General features: G+C 41.9%; 2 protein-coding genes across 3 annotated transcripts in view; one reads left to right on the forward strand and one right to left on the reverse strand.

The window, feature by feature from the left end:
- Window positions 1–3,050: 3,050 nt before the first annotated feature.
- On the forward strand, window positions 3,051–6,978 carry DNAJC19 (DnaJ heat shock protein family (Hsp40) member C19). The gene is made up of 6 exons (XM_064721711.1): window positions 3,051–3,168; window positions 3,518–3,569; window positions 3,816–3,889; window positions 4,215–4,291; window positions 4,972–5,042; window positions 6,275–6,978. The coding sequence occupies exons 1-6, from the start codon at window positions 3,166–3,168 to the stop codon at window positions 6,343–6,345; spliced, it is 348 nt and encodes a 115-aa protein (XP_064577781.1). The 5' UTR covers window positions 3,051–3,165; the 3' UTR covers window positions 6,346–6,978.
- Window positions 6,979–8,205: 1,227 nt separating this feature from the next.
- The window catches only part of FXR1 (FMR1 autosomal homolog 1), a 32,437-nt gene continuing 18,614 nt past the window's right edge, over window positions 8,206–22,028 (reverse strand). Inside the window, exons 9-17 of one of the 2 annotated variants that reach the window (XM_064721709.1) lie at window positions 18,882–18,960; window positions 17,647–17,756; window positions 16,919–17,005; window positions 16,026–16,233; window positions 14,245–14,448; window positions 13,358–13,558; window positions 12,530–12,610; window positions 10,086–10,177; window positions 8,206–9,225 (exon numbers count right to left, since the gene is read on the reverse strand). In XM_064721709.1, coding sequence (XP_064577779.1) covers window positions 9,055–9,225; window positions 10,086–10,177; window positions 12,530–12,610; window positions 13,358–13,558; window positions 14,245–14,448; window positions 16,026–16,233; window positions 16,919–17,005; window positions 17,647–17,756; window positions 18,882–18,960 — 1,233 coding nt within the window. In that variant the 3' untranslated portion in view covers window positions 8,206–9,054. The remainder of the gene's footprint in view (window positions 9,226–10,085; window positions 10,178–12,529; window positions 12,611–13,357; window positions 13,559–14,244; window positions 14,449–16,025; window positions 16,234–16,918; window positions 17,006–17,646; window positions 17,757–18,881; window positions 18,961–22,028) is intronic. The other variant, XM_064721710.1, reaches the window with a different exon arrangement.

Genomic DNA, 22,028 nt, shown 5'->3' on the forward strand with positions numbered 1-22,028 from the left:
AGTAAAGTTTCTCTATATATCATGTACCAGCTGCTTTGGATCATCCTATAAGATAAAGCTTCCAATAACAATCTTCTGTCATGAGGCATTTTAGCCCCAGAGTGAAAACCTGAAGAAAGCAGTACAGTAAAACACTTAACAGAAGAAACTGCAAAAGCTTCAGGGTTTCTCTGGCTAATAGAAAGGGAACAGTTTAGGAACACAGGCAAAATAAAAGGCTGTATACTCCAACTGAGAGTGTATTTCTCAAACACTGAATAATTCTGCCTCCCTCCTGATTTCAAATACAGACATTCTTCAGAGTGGATAAGAACTATAGTGCACCTGCTTCACTTGAGCCCATTAGAACTTATTAATTTTCCCCTGGGAATGACCTTCCCCACCCCACCACAAGGCTGAGCAATAGAAGATGCAGAGGAATAAAGTGCTGTAAAATGAACTCACCAGGCAAAGCAAACAGAACTTTGATTTCACTCTCCATGATGTCCAAGCTGGGACACATCTAGTTCTCCTTTAGCTCTGAGAGGGAGGCACAACTGAGGGAAGAAACAAAGCTTGAGTTGTCTAAGTGTAAAAATATGTACAGCATGCTTTAAAGGAATTATGCATTTCATCTTGATACCTTGTATTGTTTCACCTAATAATAAATCTCAAATTATTCCACCCCTAGGCTCAGTCTTGTCCAGTTGCTGGTATATTACATGTACCAATAATGCAAATTCCTCCATCCCACCTCCACTCTTGCCAGCTCTTCCCACTAATTTTCCTTTCTTCTTAATAAAGATGAAATCTCTTAAGCAAGCACAGGCTTGCTGAATATCCCAAGATCTCCCTTTCTGGATTTTTTTAAAGGGCTTTTACAGGAGAAGAATAAGGTACATTATCAACCCCATTCCCAGCCTGGTTTGCACATTTCATTACATTTGTCCTTTCCCTCTAAAAATGAGAAATTTCACTACAGAAAGAACATCTAAGTATAAATTTGCAAAAGCCCCTTTACCAGTAGAGCTACCAGTTCCTCTAAGCAGAGACTGGGAAAAGAGAGAAAGGAAATAAAATTCCCTTTCAGATAATTTTCTCCTGAAGGTCATGAAGATTTGGATCTAGAAGGTTCTTTCCAGATAAAAGATTAAACCTCATGCAAAAACCTTATTTGTTCAGAAGATATGAAAAATTAAATTCTAGCCATACCTTAGTAAACTCATTACTCTCTTTTTTCATTCTGGTGGTTTTGGGGTTTTTTGAATGACCATTTTTGTTAGAAAAGGCACAAGGAAGAAACCATCTTAAAACCAAATCTTCTTCTATATATTAGACCTGTACACCTTTACTTTAATGGAAGGAACTTTTTTTTTCCCCAGTGAATCATCTAGTTGTTTTCTTCTTGCTGGCTCCCCTTTCCATATTTGAACATGTCTTACAGGCTGTCAGGGCCCTAGTGCTCTGCCATGAATGGATTCCAATTAGTTTTCAAATATAAAAGTTTCCTTTTACTTCCACCTCAGGAAACACTTGTACAACAGGACAAGTACCTTGACCAAAACCTTTCTTCCATCAGTTTTAAAGCAGGTTATTTCCTTGCAGCGTTACTAGAATGACAGGGAAGGAAAGAGGCAGGAGGCACCTGCAAACATTACCTCAGGAGATATAAAATCAGGCACTTGAAGTTTTAGTGAGAAAAACAATTCAAGCGCAAAGTAAAATTAGGACATGTTCAAAGCGAACTCATTACTCACAGAAAAATAAACACCAAGGAAGGAAAATTTTGCCTTCCAGTGCAAGAGCCAGAAAAATTACAAGTTTCTTAGCCAATGGTCAGCTGTGACACCAAACTGCTTATGTGAGGGCTTGTGAATCCTGGACCTTAAGCAGCCAAAAGGTAGCTGGCTTTGGTCACTGGGTCCTCTGGGAGTCACCGAGGTCAGTGACAAGTTCTACAAACACAGGGGGAGGCAGAAAAGCTTTCACTACGGGTCAGGGGCTAGAGATTGGTGTGGTCTCTCTGCTGAGTGACTGAGTTCCCAAAACCTTCAAACCAGAGCCAGGGACAGACACCTGGACACTCAACTGCTGTGCCGCGTGTGACATCGTGCTATTTACAGATGACACTGTTATTAATAACATTCAAACACCAGTGCCATGCCTGCGATCGCCGCTCGTTCCGCAGCAATCTCAGCAATCCCAGCCCAGTGCCCGCCCATGAGGAGCCATGCAGGCCAGGCCGGGCACCGCGGGCAGCGCAGCGGGGAGGAACGGGGACATGGGGCAGTCATGCCCAGTGTAAAAAAAGGGGAAAAGGGGAGAATCACAGAATTGCCTCTGGAGATGATCCAGTCCAACCTCCCTAACAGGCAGGGTGACCTGGAGCAGGTGCTATGGGAACACGTCCAGGTGAGAGGGTGCCCATGACCTCCCAGGGCAGCCCGTGCCAGCGCTCTGCCACCCGCAGTGTGTGCCAGCTTTACCTCATGTTGAGGGGAAACTCCTTGTGTTTGAGCTTATGGCCATTGCTGGGAAACACTGAAAAGAGCCTGGCACCATCCTCTTGGTGACATTTAATGAATTGATGAGATCCCTTGTCAGTTTCCCCCAGACTAACCAGGCCCAGTCCTTCAGTCTCTCCTCACAAGAGATGCTCCAGACCCCAAACCACCTTTGTGCCTCCACTGGACCCTCTCCAATAACTCCTTGTCTTTCTTGTACAGAGGAGCCCAGAACTGGACACCAATATTCACCTCAGGAGGGACTGAAAAACTACTTTTGGTTCAAGAAAAAGAAAAAAGCGAATCTGGCATGCGAGAAGTCTCTGGAATAGGGTCGAAATCGCTTGATTTCATTAACAGTAAGGTCTGTACTATCACTTTTACAATGCCGTGACTCTGAGCTCTGAGCAGCCTTGTCACCACCCTGTCCCCATCATCTGCCCCGTCCCCATCCTCTGTCCCTGTCCCCGCCCCTCAGGCTCTGTCCCCGCCCCTCAGGCTCTGTCTCCGCCCCTCAGGTTCTGTCCCCGCCCCTCAGGCCGTGTCCCCGCCCCGTTCCCTCAGGCCCCTCCCCTTACCGGGGCGGTTCCCGGCGCCGTTCCCGCCCCGCGCTTTACGGCAGCGGCCGCGGTTTGCGGCGGGCGGTGGGTGCGGGCCGGGCCGGGCCGCGCTCGGGGCGGACATGGTGAGTGAGGGCTGCTCGTGCCCGGCCCGGCGGCTCGCGGGGATCCCGCGGGCTCGGCTCGGCCGCGGAGCGAGGGCCCCGCAGAGTCCGCTGACTCCGCTGTCGGCCCCGCAGCCCCCGCGGCGCCGCCGGGCCGGGATCCCCTGGTCCCGCACAGCTCGGGGGTCTCGCCCCGCTGCCCTCGCCGTGTCCCTGAGGGCGCCGTGCCCGCAGCTGGGCGTGTCACTCCCGCCGGGCCGTGCCGGGCTGGTGGCGGCGTGTCCGCCCCGCTGTGCCGGGGGCTGCTGCACTGCCCTGCCCTGCGGTAAACAAACGCCGTGTGTGTGTGTGTGTGTTCGTTCCCATGCAGGCCAGCACGATGGTGGCGGTGGGCCTGGCCATAGCGGCAGCCGGATTCGCAGGTGTGTGGGGGACGGGCGGGCACCGAGCACGCAGCCCGGGGTTGCTCTCGGGGTGGTTTAATAGCTGCCCCTTTGGGAGAGCCTGTGTTAATGGCTGTAATGGAACAAAAGATCAAAGTTCTTACTATTGCATGTCCCAAAAATGTTTATTCCACACTGTAATCCACAAGTTCCCAGTTGCACTGAATTGGTGAATGTTTGTTCAAGGAGCTGTATTTAACCTCAGTCGATGCTGGTGTCTTTAAGGTCGCTATGCAGTAAAAGCTTTGAAGCACATGGAGCCACAAGTAAAGCAAGCCCTTCACAACCTACCCAAGGGTGTAAGTTCTTTTGTTTAAAACTGTACTTGGTGAAATAACTACAGGCTGTTGTCTCTGTATAGCATTGCTGTATTTTCTCCTGTGTTTTGTCAGTAACAACAATTAATTGCAGCAGTTAATGTGGTGACTGGCTAATAGAAAACTTGTTTGGGCAAGGTTAAGTAATTTAAATAGTGATGCACTACTTCAACTGAATTTCCTGTGACAAGTGAAGTTTTGCCATTTTTACACACTGAAGGCTCAGCAGCTGCTAAAGCAATAATTAGTTGTTTTAACTGATACTTAGAAATTAATGTGTTTTAAACTAATAAGTTTTCTCTTTCAGGCCTTCAGTGGTTATTACAGAGGTGGATTTGAACCCAAAATGACTAAACGAGAAGCAGCTTTAATACTAGGAGTGAGGTAAAGGAAATTGATGAGAAGTGAAAGGTGAACAGCATTCCAAAGCCACACATGGTCCAAATAAGCCATTTCAGGGAGCCTTGGGGTTCACTTGGTGTGAGGATCATAATTCTGATGTTGCCTTGTGGTTCCTGTCAGCGCTGAGGAGTTCCAGGTGAATGCAGTGTGAAGGTGCTGCCAACCCAAATTCTTGGGTCTGGAATAAATTCATCACTTCTGGAACATTGTAGATCTGACCATGGTGACAATCCCTGCCAAAGCACTTAAGGCCAAATACACAAACTTATCAAATAAGAACTTTCAACTGTGATTTTTTGGGGGGTTCTGAAGGCTTTTTTACCTTAATAAATCTAGCAAATTTTTTTGTCTTACAGCCTTTAAGAAGTTTTAAAAAAAAAAAAAGTTACAGCATAATTCTGTTTCTTTTTAAGTGTGTGGGTGACCCCCACCCCATTAGATTGCTGTAGCATGTCTTTGTGAGCAAACAGTGCTTTGGAAAAGCCCTAGAAAGCCTCTCCAGGATTTAGACACTACAGATCAGTAGTAGGAAAAGATAAACATACATGTTAGCTAGAGAATTTATGGGTAAAACAGAGTGCTCACTTGTTCTCAGACACCTTCTGATGATCTGGGGAATTTAATGAGGACCCCTTCAGTCAGTTTTTCTCTCTCTTTCAAAGCCCTACAGCCAACAGAAATAAAATTAGAGAGGCTCATAGACGGATCATGCTTCTGAATCATCCAGATAAAGGTAAGGAAATTAAGCCACTTTGATGAGTTAATACGTGTTTTTAACACAGATGAATAGAGTTGTGTAGGGAGGAAGTCAGTGATACATAACCACCTCAACTACTAAAAAACTCACAGAAAACTGAGTGAAAACAAATCTTAGGCTGCATTAATCCACGTGAGTCTAGAGCATGTGTGTGGATGTTCTAAAGCCAAGCAGACAGGTTGAGCAGGTCAGTTTGTTAGCTGCTCTATCTTCTGTGAATACCACAGTAGAATATTTGTTAAAATGAGACTTAAAATCACCTTAAGTTTAGATGAAACTCAAGAGTACCCTTGTGTGTTTTATATGCCACTTGAAAGTTTGAGTTCATGGGAATGCCTCAGGAGTTCTCCATAAATGGCAAATACTGAGCCTTCCACAGCTGCTGGAGACATTAAATTATGAAATATTCCTGTTAGTGGCACTCTGAAGGCTCAGAATCTAGTTATGCTTAAAGTTAGTAACTCAGGGCATCTATACCTATTCTAAATTCTGTTCAGTGAGTCAGAATCATGTGTTGGTGTTTGATATTTAACTTTTTAATCATTGCTTAAAATGTAAAATGGCTTCCTTTAAAGTAACTGATGAATTCCTTACTTCTGTGGACCGAAATCCAAATGAATCCATGGGGATATGCCTTTCATAGGTATTATCAAGTGCAAGTTACCTCAGAAATTAACCTTACTGAACATATACAGGAGCTAAAAGTAGCATTTTGTATTGTAGCTAAACACATCAAATTAATCTTGAAGTAGAACATTATAGTGCAATTAATGGTATATATGCTTCCAACACAGTCATTGTCCCTCATTTTACAGTGTTGGATTTCACTGTGGGTTCTGTCTCAGTCTCCCTGAGTAATTTTTTGCCTTGTTTGAAAACTGAACTGGTCCCTTGGTACAGCAGCACTTTGGCTGGGCAGGGTTATCTGCAGATCTGTTCTGTGCCTCTGTACTCACAACTGTGCCAAGTCAGTGGTGACCAATTCATTTATGACTGATAAAACCAGAGGGGAAAAACACTCCAGGAAAATAAAAGCAGCCTAAGAGGAGTGAGTGGTCTGACACTGAACTCAGGTGCCTTCAGTCATCTCCAGTTTGTTCTACAGCTGGCAGAAAGACCACACTCTTTTTTCCTGTATCCTATGGCATTATTGTCAACACAGGAGACAAATGTTGGAGTTTTTTAATCTGAGGTTCTTTTTCTTCTAGGTGGATCTCCATATGTAGCAGCCAAAATCAATGAAGCTAAGGATCTACTAGAAGACCAAGCTAAAAAATGAATGAGAAAGAAAATCACTCATTCAGAGGGTTTGTCCCTGCAAATTATTATTTTTGATAAATGGCTTAAGAAAAGTTCTAATGTCAGTCTTTGACTTAATATACATGAAGCTGGAAATACAAATCCAGGGAGGTACTCGCACTTGGTCACTTTTTTTTTGAAACATGTGAGGGAGTGAAGCTTAAAGATTTTTTTTCATAGCTGTTCTTTATTAAACAGCAAAATCTGCCACTCAAATGTTGTCAGTGCTTAAGAGCAGTAACTTGGTGTGGCCAGTGTGTGTTACCAGGCACAGGTAGGCTCATGTGCTGCCAGCTAATTTGTGTTGAACTGGCCCTGCTTAAAGTTCATGCTGCTGCTCTTCCATCTGCTAAAATTAGCACACTGAACCTGCTTGGGAAGGGGGTGGAAAAACCAAGAGCATTTATTGGACAGGAGGAACTGGGAGAGATCTGTGGTTGTCTCTGCCTGAGAAATAAAGTACAGGAAACAATGTACTCCCTTGTCCTTGCCTTGTGAAAAACAAGGTTGGTTAAGTGTTACTGATGGATCTGGAACACCCCAGATTTTTTTAGTAGCTTTTAGTTTTGACGGGTTTTAATAGCATTTAATAAATTCCATATTTGTAATAGGAGTCCTGTAGTTCTATACATTATTGTAAACTACAACAGAGCTCACATGGAGGTTTGTAATTTATGATGATTAGGAAACAGGAACTCTTTACATCAGGTGCTGATACCTGAGCTGGATTTGTGCTCTGGAGCTTTTCACACCCAGCAGCTTGTGAGGATCTCAGCTGGGGCCAGGGAGCTCTGTCATACTCCAAGAATCTTCCCAGTGCTTCTGCCACTACAGCAAAACTCTGCACAGCAGCTCTGGGAGTTCATGCCCACCTGGGCATAAACACAGTGGGCTGAAAGTTTCCATGCCAGAACCTGGACTAGGGAGTGCTGCTGGAAGTATCTCATCCTGAGTGCTGCCTGCTGTGCCACAGCATTGCTGTGGATGAGTTCTGGGCTGTTCAGGAAGGATTACCACAGTAATCCTTAACATTACAACCTCCCCAGAAAGGCAGTGATTTTGCTCTGCTACAGCATTTAAAGCAGGGTGAAGGACAGCTGGATCTCTGGAGCCAGCACAGGCCAAGCCATATGCAGAATGTTCCTGTACTTAAGTATTTCCCAGCCAAACACTACTGACTTATTACATAACGTTTTTTTTTTCATTTTCTCCACTCCTGTGCCTGCCCCATCAGCTGAGATAGTTGTGCACACCTCAGTTACAGCTTTTAACAGGGTCTGTTGGCCCAGAGGGAGTGCTGTTGCTGAGTCCTATGACAAAGTGCACACACAGGTCACTGCTTGGGACAGCTTGGCTGTGGCTCTGTCAGGTAGAGCAGCTGGTTTAGAACTCTTGGTTTTGTCCTTCTGACAAAATCAGGCAAGACAATTATTTCATTGAGTCAGTACAACTTAAACACTGCCCTCTGCTCTCACTTCTCACACCTCCTTGCTACCCAATGCTTTTCCACAGCTGTTTTGTGCTTCCTTGCTCCGGCTCATGTACCTGAAGGATGTGGGGGTGTGCCATGCTTCAACTGATCAAACAGTACATCTGCATTGACAGCTATATATGTTAGTCAGGTTATGCAATTCTCCAAGGTAAGGAGTCTGATTTTAGGCTTGTTAATTGGTGTTTGACACCACTGCCTTAACAAAAGGAAGATCAGCATGTTAGAAACTCTTATGAAAAAGAGTTCAAGGTTCAAGCTGCCTCACAAGTAGGTCTGTATTGTTAGTTAACAGCTTGAAAACCTTAAAGTCAATAGTAATTTAAATTTCTGATAAAAACAGTCAACAGATGGAAGATCAAAGTTTATTTTCTTTTACTACCAGCATACAAAAAAAACATATTGCACATCAAACAACCAAAAACAAAAATAAAAATACTCTACTAAGGACTAACATATGTAGTTTATACAGAATAAACTTTCTGGAAATTGATCTTTTCAGTAGTTCAGGTTATGTCTTAATGGACATGACTAATTCAGCTTAGTGTTAACTAAAGCTATGTTTGATTTTTAAATACTGTACAGTTTAATAAATAAACCAAACAAAGCCTCAATGTAGAACAGTCACTGCCAATGTCACCCAGTATCCCTGCAGATTATGAGAATTTAACAAATGCATTCCAGTGGTCTGCAGATTTTTCCTCTACATACAGCATTTAAAAAACATGTATTAAAACAGACCAGTTTCCAGACTAAACTAATGGAGAAATTACATTTCAGTGCAAAATATTTTAGACTGCATTTCTTTCTAGTATTCCTCAGGTGAAGAAGTGGTTGCATATTATTAAAAATGTAACAAAAGCAGCTAATGCTTTCATAAAGAGTATTATGTTAGGGATCCCCCTCACATCTTTGCCGTATTTTGAAAACAAAATAACATTTCCTATAGCCAGCAATTTTGTTTATTTAAATGTTACATATACTATCTCAAGGCACATCTGATGATATATTTATAACACAGTAGGTGTCAAAGTATGTTTAACATATGATTTCTCCAGGATCCCTCCCCTTTCTGTATTCCAAAATGGAGGAACTGAAAGTGCGGTGTCAAGACTGGCGATCCATATTCTATCTTTGGCAAGCTTATACAAGCACTATTTTAAATGTAATGTAAAAGAACTGTAAACTAGGAACTTCAGTTTATGAAACACCATTCAGCACTGCTTCTTCCTGATTATTTCCATCCTCCTGAACAGTGACTTTCTTTTCATCAGGGCTGTGCTGTAGTTTAGAAGGCTCATCCCCAGAGGTGGTGGCAGGACCATTCACTGCCTTTTCAGAAGGGCTGTTCTCGTCAATCGCATCTTTTGCCTGGCAAAAACAACAAGAGGGGAGTATTAAAAACATAACAATACAGAGTGTAAGCTCAGTGTCCCTCTGGCTCACACAGCAGCTTTGCAAGAGGGAACATCTCTTGTCTGTCTGTGCCTGTATCCTGTCACTTAAAGCATCTCATCACTTACCTCGTAGTTTATGGTGTATTTCTGGATCTGCCACTTTGAGGGAAACATGCCAATATAACCCCAGCACTGCACACCCAGAATGCTTATTTATTTCTATTTGTCTAAGCCCATGAAGGAGTTTACTGAAAAGCTGAGCTTTACACCCCTTTTGAAGTCTACTGTAGCAAGATGACATTTTGCTAGTGGATCTTTCTTACATAACATGTGGCAATACTTTGGCACTTCAGAAGTAAAGAAATTCTGTTTTATTAAGTTCTGATTGCTTTTCAGGATAATGTAATGCCACTCTGATCCTTTAAGGAAAAAGGATCAAAACCATACAATCTTTGTAAAATTAATTCCTTCTAAAATAGTTTATAAAAGTCACTAAAAATGCCACATAGTGTCCTCTATCCCTAAAGTGTTTTAAGGAATAGTTCTCAAGACTTACCATGGGCAATTTTCACATTTTATTACATAATGCAACATTACGAAATAAAATATTTTAAAAATGTGTACAGACTTAATTTGCTCCCTAAAATCTGCAAAAACAGACAACAAACCATTGTCATTTCGGTTTCCTCTGGGCCCTTTCTGCTTTTAATGATTTGTTCTTAAAATCAAATGCACTTGTTGTCAAATGAGGGTGAGCTAACTGAAGCCTTCATGCCTTTACTCTTTTGCTGAAAGGGAGGAGAAAAGAGGAAATGCACATTAAAAAAATCTTACCGTTTCTTTCTTGGTTTTGGCTACTGTCTCCTTTGGAGGGTTTCTCTGTCTACTTTGAGATTCAGCTCGTGATATATAATCAGCTACTGTTACTGTTCAAGGAAAAAAATCACAGTGATGCTCACATCAGCAGTCAATTCAGCATGAACCTTCATGTCTTTTCTGCACAAGTTATGCTCTAACTGGGAGACATCTCACAAAAGGCCTTCACACTTACAGGTTATCAACCACACAGCAAGGATCAATTTGTTTCTGTTGTTAAAAACAATTTTCACTAAAATCAGTGGTAACAATGATCTGAAGGTGGACTCTTAATAAAACCAATTTTGGTCCAATTGCAGAATTTTTTGGAGAAGGGCTTTCTGTACTAAGTTTGAAGAGATTTGGCTGCAGCTCTTTGAACTACAGACTGTGTGTGTGTCACTGGGATTTTATTAGCTGAGTAGTGAAAAATTTCACTAATGAAATGAAATGAAGGCACTTAAACAGTGCCCAGAACTGGGGTGGGTCAGAGCCTGGAATCACTTAGGATGATGTGGCATCAGATCTTTGGTACATCACAAAGTGACTGAGGAGGGAACTTGCCCTCCTTGAGGTACCAATAGTGCCACCAGCACTGTGCCACCAGCTGTGTCCCCTGGCTCAGGGTGGCTGCTGTGGGTGTGTGGGCACAGGCAGTGCCAGCCCAGCCCAGGGGCAGCACAGCTGTGTCTGTGCCAGTACAGCTGCACTCACTGGGGACAGCCAGGGCTTCTCTGACCTCTCCTCACCACCTCAACGTGTTCTGTAGCCTGGCTTTGTCTCATCCTGCCCTCCTGTAACCACACCAAGACTCAGTTCTACCCTCAGAATACAGAGTACTGCAACTGGAAATTAACAATTGTATCTCTGACAGCTACAGCACATTAGGGCTGGCAAGCACTACCTATTGAACTGCACAGTCATTTGTATTTAGTGTATCAGGTTTTTAGGTGAGCTATTTTCCTGGATTTAGGAATGACTGTGCATGAAATCCAAATCAGACTGGGAACTATAACAGATGAATTTTCTGTTACAGTAACTGGACTTCTTACAACTGGGTCCTTCCTCAACTGTGAAGGCCAAAGGAGTTTCTGCACAAGTACTTTTTCTTTAAAATGAGGTTTTGAACCCAATGCCTCTAATATTAGTAAACAGGAAGCATGTTTCATGCACAAAGTGCATTCTTAATATTTCCTCTATGAATGAGGCACCATAATATATAGCAATGTAAATTAAATGATACAGCTAAGTGACTGAAATACAGTAGTTGGCATTGGGGGGGGGGGAAGAAGGGAAAAGTTCCTTCCATCTTAATTTCACTCACACTTACTAGTTATTTATGAAAACTTTAAATCATTACAGTATTTTACCAAAGATAATTGTAAGTTTTGTTATGTTCTTAGAATACTTAAGATTTAAAAGAATTCCTATGGTTTTCTAGAAATTACTAACATTCCTTTATATTGCTGGCTAAGTTTCTTGGAAGTAAAAGCTGAAATCCTTTTCAGTTTTTCTGCCCCTTTACAAATCACTGCTACGAAAACTGGAATGTTGAAAAGAAATGTGTGGGTTTGAGGTTTTTTAGGAGGGTGGGGTGTTTGATTTTTTCCTTTCCCCAAATTTTAGCACAACAGAACCACTTTTTTCTTCTTAATCAAATGTTGCATGAGCACCACAGATACAAGGAAGACAAATATGGGTGAAATTTTGAACCTGTCAATCTAGAAGACCTTCTGTTACTACCCTGTGCCATGTATGTACAAGCATTTTCTAAACAGGGCATTGTATTGATAATTAGCCAGTTCACCTTTAACATTTCAAGTGTTAGTACACACAAAAGAAATGCAACAAGCCACAACAACAAAAAATTGGAAACATGCAATTTCACTTAAATTCCTCCTCCTTCCCACCCTCAATTTGCAGATGACTTAAACTATTCCCAACAGCCAAGGACTGAGAGCAGCAGTGTGATGCAGGTGTGGGGCTGGCAAAGCCCACCTGAGTTCCCTCACTGAGCTCTGCCAGGACCCACATCCTGCCCTCCAACACTGCTGCTCAGCCAGTGCTGAAAAGGTTGTGTCCCAGTCAGTGCAAGCGCACAGATGCAGTGAGTGCAGACCATGAACCTTCATGTTTGTCGTGATCCTGGACCACAGAACTCAACAGCCCTTTGGCCATTGACTTCAGTGAGAACTGGATCAGAAGCATAACTTGTATGTCCAAGCAAAAAGTTAGACATCAATTAGTGTCATTAGACAGATTTTAGAAGTTTTCCTAGTAGAAGAAATGTCTTTCATCTTTATCTAGTAGTCTTATTAGTTATTGAGTAACCTTTTGATATTATGCAGCTCTATGTAAAACAGCAGACACAACATTCTCTCATGCTTTTGACCTGAGATTACCCACAGCTCCACTCGAATTACCTGGCTGTCTATCTTCTGCCTGACCCCTGAAGCGACGCCTGCGGCTACGATTGCGTCGCTGGGGTTTTTTGTCACTATCATCTGCAATTGCAAAGTTTATAATGAACTATTTCTGATCATCAAATAAATAAATTCTTCAGCAGTTTCAGCATGGGGCAATTAAAATGGCTTCTGTTAAAGACAGAGACTAAGTAAGACAGAAAAGCTAAAAGAAAATTTTATACTGAAAGCATACACAGTAACACAAAAGCTAGATTTTACTTTTTGTTCTTGGTTCATTAAAACATTTAGGCACGTGCTTAATGACCTCAGATTTCATTTATTAAGTAACCATACGTCAAATTTTAGCAACATAACCCAGATTTTTTTTTTCTACATTAAGCAACAATTGTATTCTCATCCCAGTGAGTATTGAGAGAATTTACTGAAGGAAAGTTCTTAAGTAGAAGCTGGGTAGGGACAAATTAACAGCTACTTAAGGAGCTTTCCCACACCAAGACTGAGGTTACCAAGGACAAAACAGAACGTTGATCTGACAGTACTGTTTCTATCAAAGCAGCAGTGCAATGGGAAACAACAAGTCAAGTCTTTGGCGTCTCCATCAGACAATTTTTACAAAAAAAGGCACATGAAAAGGCTAGAGGAGCTCAGTAAACAGAAGATTCCATGGCACTGCCACGGAGGGAGTCTTTCTTTAATCAGACAGCAACCTTGAACAGAACATCGACTTGTCACTTACAAAAACAAACAAGGGCTTCACTACACTTACAGGGACAACACATTTATTTCTTAGCTTGCTCTGGGACTACCATCCAACCATTTACATACCTAAACCATTCTCATTAACAGAAGCTGTATCAGACTCTGTCATCCCATCCATAAGAACAGCGTCTTCATCAGTCCTTCGCCGGCGGGACCTCCTGCGGCGGTTGCTGCTGTGGTGGGACTCGCTGGCGTCCGTGTCCACGGTCTGGTCTGACTCCGTGTTATCCAGCAGGCTGTAGGGGTTGCTGTCCGGGTCCTTAAGCACTAAACAAACAGAAAGTGGCCACCTAAGATACTGTAGAGATGTGTAACCATTTCCAGGCTGACTTACAGCTGTGGCTGAAAGTTTCAAACTACAAAGCAATCTTAAGGCAAGGTGTAACACACAGAGCTGAAGTATTTGATCTCCAACTGGATCCTCTGACTCTAACCCAACAATTACAGTTTGGGGCACCACAACAGCCCAATCTGCCCTTGCACTCTTTAACCACAAAGATCTCCAAGGTGACATTTAGAGACCTTTCACTCAAAACTACTAAGTGTATAAAACACACCTTACACTTTGTGGTTGTGTGGTACTTCTGACACTTACAGTGTTGCATTAGCACAGATTCTGATAAAACCTAACTTCCAATCAATGATTTCTTCTTTCATTTTGTATCTAAACGTGAGCTTACCTCAGAAGGCAGCCATAGGCAACATGCCAAAGATTTACCAAGTTTGCTAATAACATTATTATGTGTGAGCAGTAAAGGAAGGAAATGAGGATCATTGTGAACAGAACCTAAACAAAAATCTAAAACACTCTGTATGATACAGCTACCACACAAGTGCATTGAAATCCCAAGGTATTAAGATCATAATGTAAGAATGGAGTATTTTAAAAGGGTATGAGGTTATAGAGAAAATTGCCAGGAAGAAAATCTCAAAACCCATTTGGAACACAGTACCAGAGCTAATGGATGACTTTCCACCACGAGGTCCCCCGCGCCCACGACCTCCAGACACGCTACGGCCTCGTCCCCCAGGACGTCGCCTGTTGTCACGTTGGTGCCTGCTCTCCCTGTCATCCTCTCCCGCCAAGGACCAGTCACTAAGTTCATCTTTTCTCTCAGATTCTGTTTCAGAGGGATTAGAGAGCTCAGAGTTTGTACCTTGTATGAGAAGGAAAAGAAAACAGGAAATTAATATGAATTTGGGGATTATATTCTGGTTTCATATCCTCACAGAGTTATTCCAAGCCAGCATGGCTGGTTATATATGTATGCTATTTTAACAAAGAATATAATGCATAAATACATATATATAATCAAGTATGAATACAGACACAGGCATACAATCATAGATATATTTTATTTATATATACGTTCATTTATAAAAATATATGAACACATAAAATATAGATCAGAAGTTATTAAAGTGAGATTCTCAATTTAAGTTTGTTTGTACTAACATGTGAAATAATGGCTGAAAGATCACTAAATCTGTAATTTCTGTACACAGATAAACCAAGGATTTAGCAGTGTTTCCTCTCTTTGTCTACACACTGCAGGCATTTGGTGCAGTTTCTAGGCAACTTCTCTGAAATTCCCAAGGACAACTTTGCCACCTTATAGCCGATGGCTGTTCCCAAGCAACCCCTTCTGGATGCTGTAATGCTGCTTGAACAATTTTGCTGTTTATATCAAACAGCATCTGTAAGACCCGGCCATCTCCGAGTACCCAAACCCAACCAGATTTTTATTACCTGAAAACCCAACACTTACTCTTCATTTTAGGTACCCAGGAAATCCCCCCTACTACCCAGTCTGGAATATAAAGTTTTAGACCCATATGGCTTAAATGTGATTCTTGCCATTTTGGGAGAAAAAAAAATACTTTAAGTTTTCTAAATCACAGTGTGTGTATATGTAAGCAAAGTGAACAAGTTTCCTTATAGTTCAGTCAGCTCACTGGGAAATAATAAAAAATGAAGTTACAAACATCATCATCAGAATCAACACAACTAACACCTGGCATGGTCCAGGAAGCTATAGCCAGGGACAGACTGTAAAACCCAAAAGGTGTCTGATTTTTTAACAGAAATGAGCTACATGCAGATATCCAGAGTAATTTACTGTATTGAAAAAATAACATTGTTCTTTGTGAAACATGTCTATATAGAAATGCAGTGTCTCACTTGGACAAGCTGGGCATGTGCACACCTGTCAGGAACTGAACAGTGCTTTTCAATTGAGAAATGCATCAGAATACCTCACCTTAAAAGAAATCCAGTTAGTTCCTGACCATATTATAAAACCCACAGGATTTTGTCCTGTCTCCATTTTACATCATTTTGGTTCACTTTGCTATGTGTAAGTGAACCATATGCAATATGCTGCTAAGGTGGCCATGCAATTTTTCTCCTTCTCAATCCAAACAGATAATGCTCATTTCAGATTTTTAAAAATTTGTGTCTCCTGAAAAACATCTCTAGCTCTCTTCCCAGCTTTTGTGATGTCACTTACTAAGTAAATAGCACAGAAGGACAAGATGTTTCCAGTGCTCAGTTTGTTAATTTATTCAGTTTCAAACTTAACTTCCAGACTGCAAATCTAATGATGTGTTTTGAGCTATGAATAAAAAATTCTGCATTTCCAACCCTATCTTCACCCAAGTGCACTGAACACAAAGAAATCCAGAGACAGTTTGGGTTCCAAGGTATCCTGAGGCACTGGCCAAGGGCACTCACCGTAGCCAGAGGTGTAGTTGGGGCCGCGGCGGCCCCGGCCCCGGCCGCTGTAGGAGCGGGAGCCCTGCACCGAGGACAGCGTGCTCTCGTCAGTGGTGTAGCCCTTCTCCTTCTCGGGAACCCGGGTAGAGGAGGGCCTGAAGCCCATCCCGATCTGCCGCAGCTGCTCATCGATCTGGAGCCTTTCCAGTCTTAGCTGTTCTACCTCCTACGTACAACAAAACAGAAACCATGGAAAAGAGTGCTGAAAAATGTCCCTCACAAAACATCACCCCCACCCAGTCATATTGAAAATAATCATTCCTGCAGGAGAATCAACACCACCTGGGAGGTGACTACAAATAATGAAATTGAAGATGAGTTCTCTTGAGTTTTGGAAACTTTCACCACTATGCAAAAAACTTGGCTGTAAGACTACTACTACCTTTCTTAATTACAGTTCAGCAAATTTTTCCAGTAAAATTTAGGAAAAAAATAAGCAAACTGATGAGGAAACACGATTTAAATTCAAACTCTGTTAACATCACAAAGCAACCCAATCTAAACAGGTAATTGTTCTAATGCCATACTGTATTACTGTGTTCTATTAGAAATTCCATCCTTCCCCAACAGAACATTAACCTGAGAACAGCAGAATACAGACAAAAAATTTTGGGTTCCCAAATGTCCCTTAAAGCCCAGCTCTTTACAGTCTGATTCTCTGAACCCCAACAGCACTAAGTAACCATGACAAGGTATTAACAGGCCCATGATACCAATGGGCAAGGGTGGGCTCAAGGCACCAAGCTTTAAATCCTGATATACAGAGGAACAGGTTAACTGCTGCAAATCCCACCAAAGCTGCTCAGAAGTACTTCAACCCAAGATTGTCTCTCAAAAACACACTCACTCACCTTTAGATATGCGATGTGATATTCCAACAGAACTTGGACATTCCCAATGCTTTCTTTAGTACCAACAAATACAAATGGTACCATTCCCTACAGGAACAAAGCATCAAAGCTTTTTATCAGGGAGAACATTATCAATGAAATTACTGAAATAATTTCTGTTTAAATTATATAAAGAAATCTGTTTTAAATTACCAAAGTGAGCTAAACAAAGGCAACAACTGAGCCTTTGGTTGCAAAGACATCTAGAAATAGCTCAGGCTGGGGTGACAGCAATGGTTTCAGACTGCCAAGCTTTCCCAAGAACCTGTTCTGGAGCTGACGTAACCTCACATCCCATGTTCATATTCATGCAACATACGCTGGTGTGTTTGGCACAACAGGGGTATAGACACATCCACAGTTTACCAAGAAGGTGGTTCATTAAACTGACTTTATAAGACCAAGCACCTTTGCAAGCTTTTCCCTTTTGTTCTTATCTATTTAAAGTATGTGGACACTTTTAACACTAGCAATCCCAAATTAGTTATATAGCCCAAGTACATGTAGGAGAAAGAGCAAAAAAACCACAACCTCTTACTTCAGCAGCAAAAACCTTCCTTGAATTACTTTATATACAATCTACTGCAAGATATCAGTTTAGAAATAATTCTCTCTATATCTACAGATTTTGAAATAAAACTGGGTTTGAAAATAAGCCTAGTCACAGCAGGAAAGAATGAAGTACTTACATCTTCACGGGGCAGCTTATTTTCATTGTCTCCTTCAATTCTCACCCTGACGACTCCAGACTTGTCCACGATCTCCTGAATCACTTTTCCATTTTTTCCAATAACTTTTCCTTCAGAGGGCAAGAATAGTTAATTTTGCACTCATAGTCAAAGTATTTTAGCATGTTTATTGGTATTTTATACATGAAATCCCCAAAGAATATCCCACGCTATGTCAGAAAACCGGGTGAAAACTTTTACAATTAAACTCTCTCTATCTGCAGAACGACAAGTGGTGATCCTCATCACTGCACACAGGCTTCCAATAGAACCAAACCAAGAGTAAAATGGCACAAGAGTTTCTGGTCAAGTTCTAAAACCTTGAAAGTCTAAGTTATGGGAGTCTGCACATGAATTATTTAAATGAATTATTTATAATTTGCAGGCTCCAAGCCCCAAACCACAGCAGGTTCAAGCCTGGGTTTTAACTTCTCCTCTGGATAATCCAAGCTGTTCAATCAAATCAGGTACAACACCCCCAACTTTAACACTGCCTCCACGCCCACACTGCCCACGAGCTGGGCATGGGGAGCAGGGAGCTGCCAGACTTGAGTAAAAAGGAGGAGGGAAGAGGAAAAAAGTTCCCTGTGAAGACCAGACTAGGGGAAGACATTTGTGTCTTCAAGTGGAACACAATTAACCTCACATCTTCAAGTGGTTTTCAGTACAGAACCTACCAGACTGTGCTAAAGCTGCAACATGGAAAAATGTCTATTTTGAGACTGAGGCTGAGACCTATCAGCACTGCTGATTTATACAGGAGCTCACCAGCATCCAACCACCACCTGTGCAAACCCCAACCCAGGAGGGAGCAGTACAGAGAACTGTCTCATGTCATTCCTGCAACTCAGCTGAGTATTCCCAGATTGAACTTTGGAACTTCGCTTCAGCACTTTTAAGAAGCCAATTCAGTAGAGTGTGTTTTTTCACTAGAATCTGAACTTCAAATATTACCATTAAATAAGGTGGTACAAGTCTGTAATCAAGTCAGCTTAAGAGCTAAAATCCTGACAAAGTATTATGCAGCATAAATATATCCAATTTCATAATAATTCACATACATACAGTTTTAAAAGATTAATCACTTTCTACTTAAATGGAGAAATCAAATATTGTACTGGCACCTCAATCCTCTCTGCAAAGTTATGATTAGGCTCCCTTTTCCCAACTTTTCAAGTTTTAGCAGTATTACATACCAACAAGATTTCTGGGAACTTGAATAAAATCCTCCACAAATTCCAAGTAACTTCTGGCCTTTTTTACTGCATCAGCAGTCTGGAAATAAATTTAAAACAATGGAATTTATTTGTGAATACAGACTGTTAAGAACAAAACCTTGTAGCAACAGCTGCCAGTCTTCCAAACAAACTTATTTGCAAAAAGAAAAGAATGAAGACATAATTAATCTAGTTTTGAGCTAAATAATAAAGGAATAATTGAGTGAAATGCCCAGAGACAAAATTCAGTAGAAAAGCAAAGCATCAGTAAGGAATAAAACTTTTTTTTTCATGTTATTTCAATACATTGAGATATCAAAATGGATCCCCCATCCCTGGAAGAGTTCAAAGGCCAGGCTGGATGGGGCTTTGAGCAAACACTGCAAGTGATTTTACAACCAGGGCACTCTCTTTCCAGAATGCTGGTTTCTGGCCACAGCTCATCCACAATGCTTCCCAAGATAGGACAGTGGCTCTGGTTACTGGGGAGAACTCCTGTAAATGCTCTCTTGCAGCTTTATTATTAAATGACAAAATCATTTAATCGAGAGTTAATTGAGAGTTAATTGAGATGCTGAAACAAGAAACAAGGCATCAAATTAGCAACAGCAGAAGAGTAGAATTAAGGAAAGAATTATCAGCATCTAGCCAGTAATAACAGCTTAAGAGTACAATTTCCATTTTACACTGTCTCAGCCCTTTCATCTGCCATTTTTAGGCAACATGTGAAATGAGAGTACCACCAGCTCCTGCACCTTTTAATCAAATCAGGCAAATCCTAGAAGAAGATGTATAAACCTCAACTTCTGGCAGAGGTCAAAATGATGGCAGAAGAAACACGGTCAAATTGGATTTCAAGATAATGAAAGCATTGATCAAGCACAAGAAACAGATGAACAGGAAGCCACTGTGAGGAGCAGAGGTTATGCTGCATTTGCAGGGCAACTGCTCAAATGGTACAAACTTAACACACAATGGCCAATTCTTCATCCTCAATGAATTCTGCAAAGAGTTCCTGCCTCAGGTATGTTTATCAATTCTTTCCCCAAAAAAGACAAAGGAACCATGAATGCATTTACAGAAGCAGAGTCAGGACAAGAAAATACACAACTGCCAGAGCTGCAGCTCTCCAGTGCACCCATAAGCCTCTCTACCCTTGTCATGGGCACTCAGGACTTTCACACAAGTACAACCTGTGTAACTCACACCCCAACATGAGTGAGCACAAAGCTGACTCAGACAAGGTATTCCCAGCTCCTTGTAGGAGAACATGGATTAAAGACCTCACAGGGTTCCTGTCACTAGCAACTACCTTTGCTAACTCTGATTTACAGCCTACACAACCTCTGATGCTCTCAGTACTTCACACAGCAGCCCAAACAACCAAGACCTGTCCATGCTACTGAAGAGTGTAACAGAAAAATTAAATGCAGGATATTTTTCTAAATACAACATTATACCCACCAGTGTTAAGAATTGCACAAGAATTGACTGCAATTCCATTTTGACAGTAATGGAGGTCTAAGAGGAACTTTGCTATTTCTGACACAGCTCTCCCTCTCTGGGAAGCACAGATTTCCATAAGCAGTCCAAGCTGCACTGTCCAAACAAGTTCACGGGCCTGTGATCTGTGCAGGCATCACAATCAGAAGTTCAGACAACCTGGAAAGGCTCTCGAAACCAAAATGGCCTTGACCAGACAGGGACAAATGCACAAACAGCATGCCTTACAGTTTAGATTCCTTCTATCCACAGAGGTTTCCAATAGTCTTTAGAACTTATCTTCATGTTTCTTCCCTCAGATAGCCTGGCCCTGAGCAGTGAACTTTTATTTGTATGCAAAACATCAGCCACGGGAAACCTTCAGACCATGACTGCTATGTCAACAGCACTGGCTCACTACACCCACACATCTCAGCCTGAAATTGTCTGCCTGTGCATTCAGCCATCAGGGCCTGGCTGGTTGCCCACTGCAGCTGAGAGAGGCAAAAAGAATAGGCAAGTGTAGCCAGATGCTGAAAACCTTATCAAGTGGAATAGTTAAGCTGCCTGGCATTTTTAGAAGCACTTATCACTTCCATGAAGGACAAGGCTGGATGTGCTTAAAGGCATTTTTATTTAGGGGGCATCTGGTATTTATAATCATTGCTGTGACCCTCTGTAAGAGGCTGGTGACAGTCATAACCTTTGCACAAGTTCCAGCATCACATCATTCACATGCAGGAGATCAAAACTGGAATACACTGGACATTCCACTGCATTTCAACTTGTCCCATTCTTCCTCAGGAACTGAGATGCAATTTACTGGCAGTAGTAGATGAAAGAAGGATCTGCTGCCAACCTGATACCCTGGAAGCATTTAAGGTTTCCAAAAAAAGGACAATTTCAGAGATACTGCAAAGTACAAAAGTTTGACCTCCTCTCCACAGGATCAACTTCATCTGAACCTTTGATCACAACCAGGGGCTACTCCTGACATAGATGGAGCAGAATTCAAGACCTCAGATTCCTGAAACAGGAGACAACCACAGATTTTCAGAACTGTTACCATAAAAAAACTCAGTCACACCTGTAGAGTTAGGGACAAGGGATAAAAACCCTCAACATATTTTCTGACAGAGCCCTGGTGACAGTGGCATTTTTGTCACTAGCCTTCTGCTTCCTGAATGGATCCTTGTTTTGGCCCAAGGACCAACTACATTTCAAGGCAGTTGTGAGATTCAGAAGAGTAACACAAATGGAATCAACCTGGAGGAAATCATTATTTTGCCAAATCCAGCATTACATTGCCAAAATGTAAGAGTTAGAAGCAATAGACAGAGGCTTTAACACACCTGGATAGCTGAGAGAAGCAGACACCACACAGTAAAACACACATGAAGCTGGGGGGGGTGGGAAAGGAGGAGGAGAAGAACCAATAAGGTTCTGAGGGAGAAGAGAAACCCAGCTAAACCCACGATCAAGTAAAATAGCAGGAAATGATTCCTCTCTCAGGTTGACAGGATATACAGCAAAATTGAGTGATTAGGACAGAACACACCTTATGGTTGCAAGAAAGGCTTGTATTTCAAATAAATGCAGCAGAAGCTGCCACAGAGTCAACACACACAACAACACACACAAAAA

This window comes from Zonotrichia leucophrys, chromosome 9 (assembly GCF_028769735.1).
Source record: "Zonotrichia leucophrys gambelii isolate GWCS_2022_RI chromosome 9, RI_Zleu_2.0, whole genome shotgun sequence".
NCBI classification, from domain to species: domain Eukaryota; kingdom Metazoa; phylum Chordata; class Aves; order Passeriformes; family Passerellidae; genus Zonotrichia; species Zonotrichia leucophrys.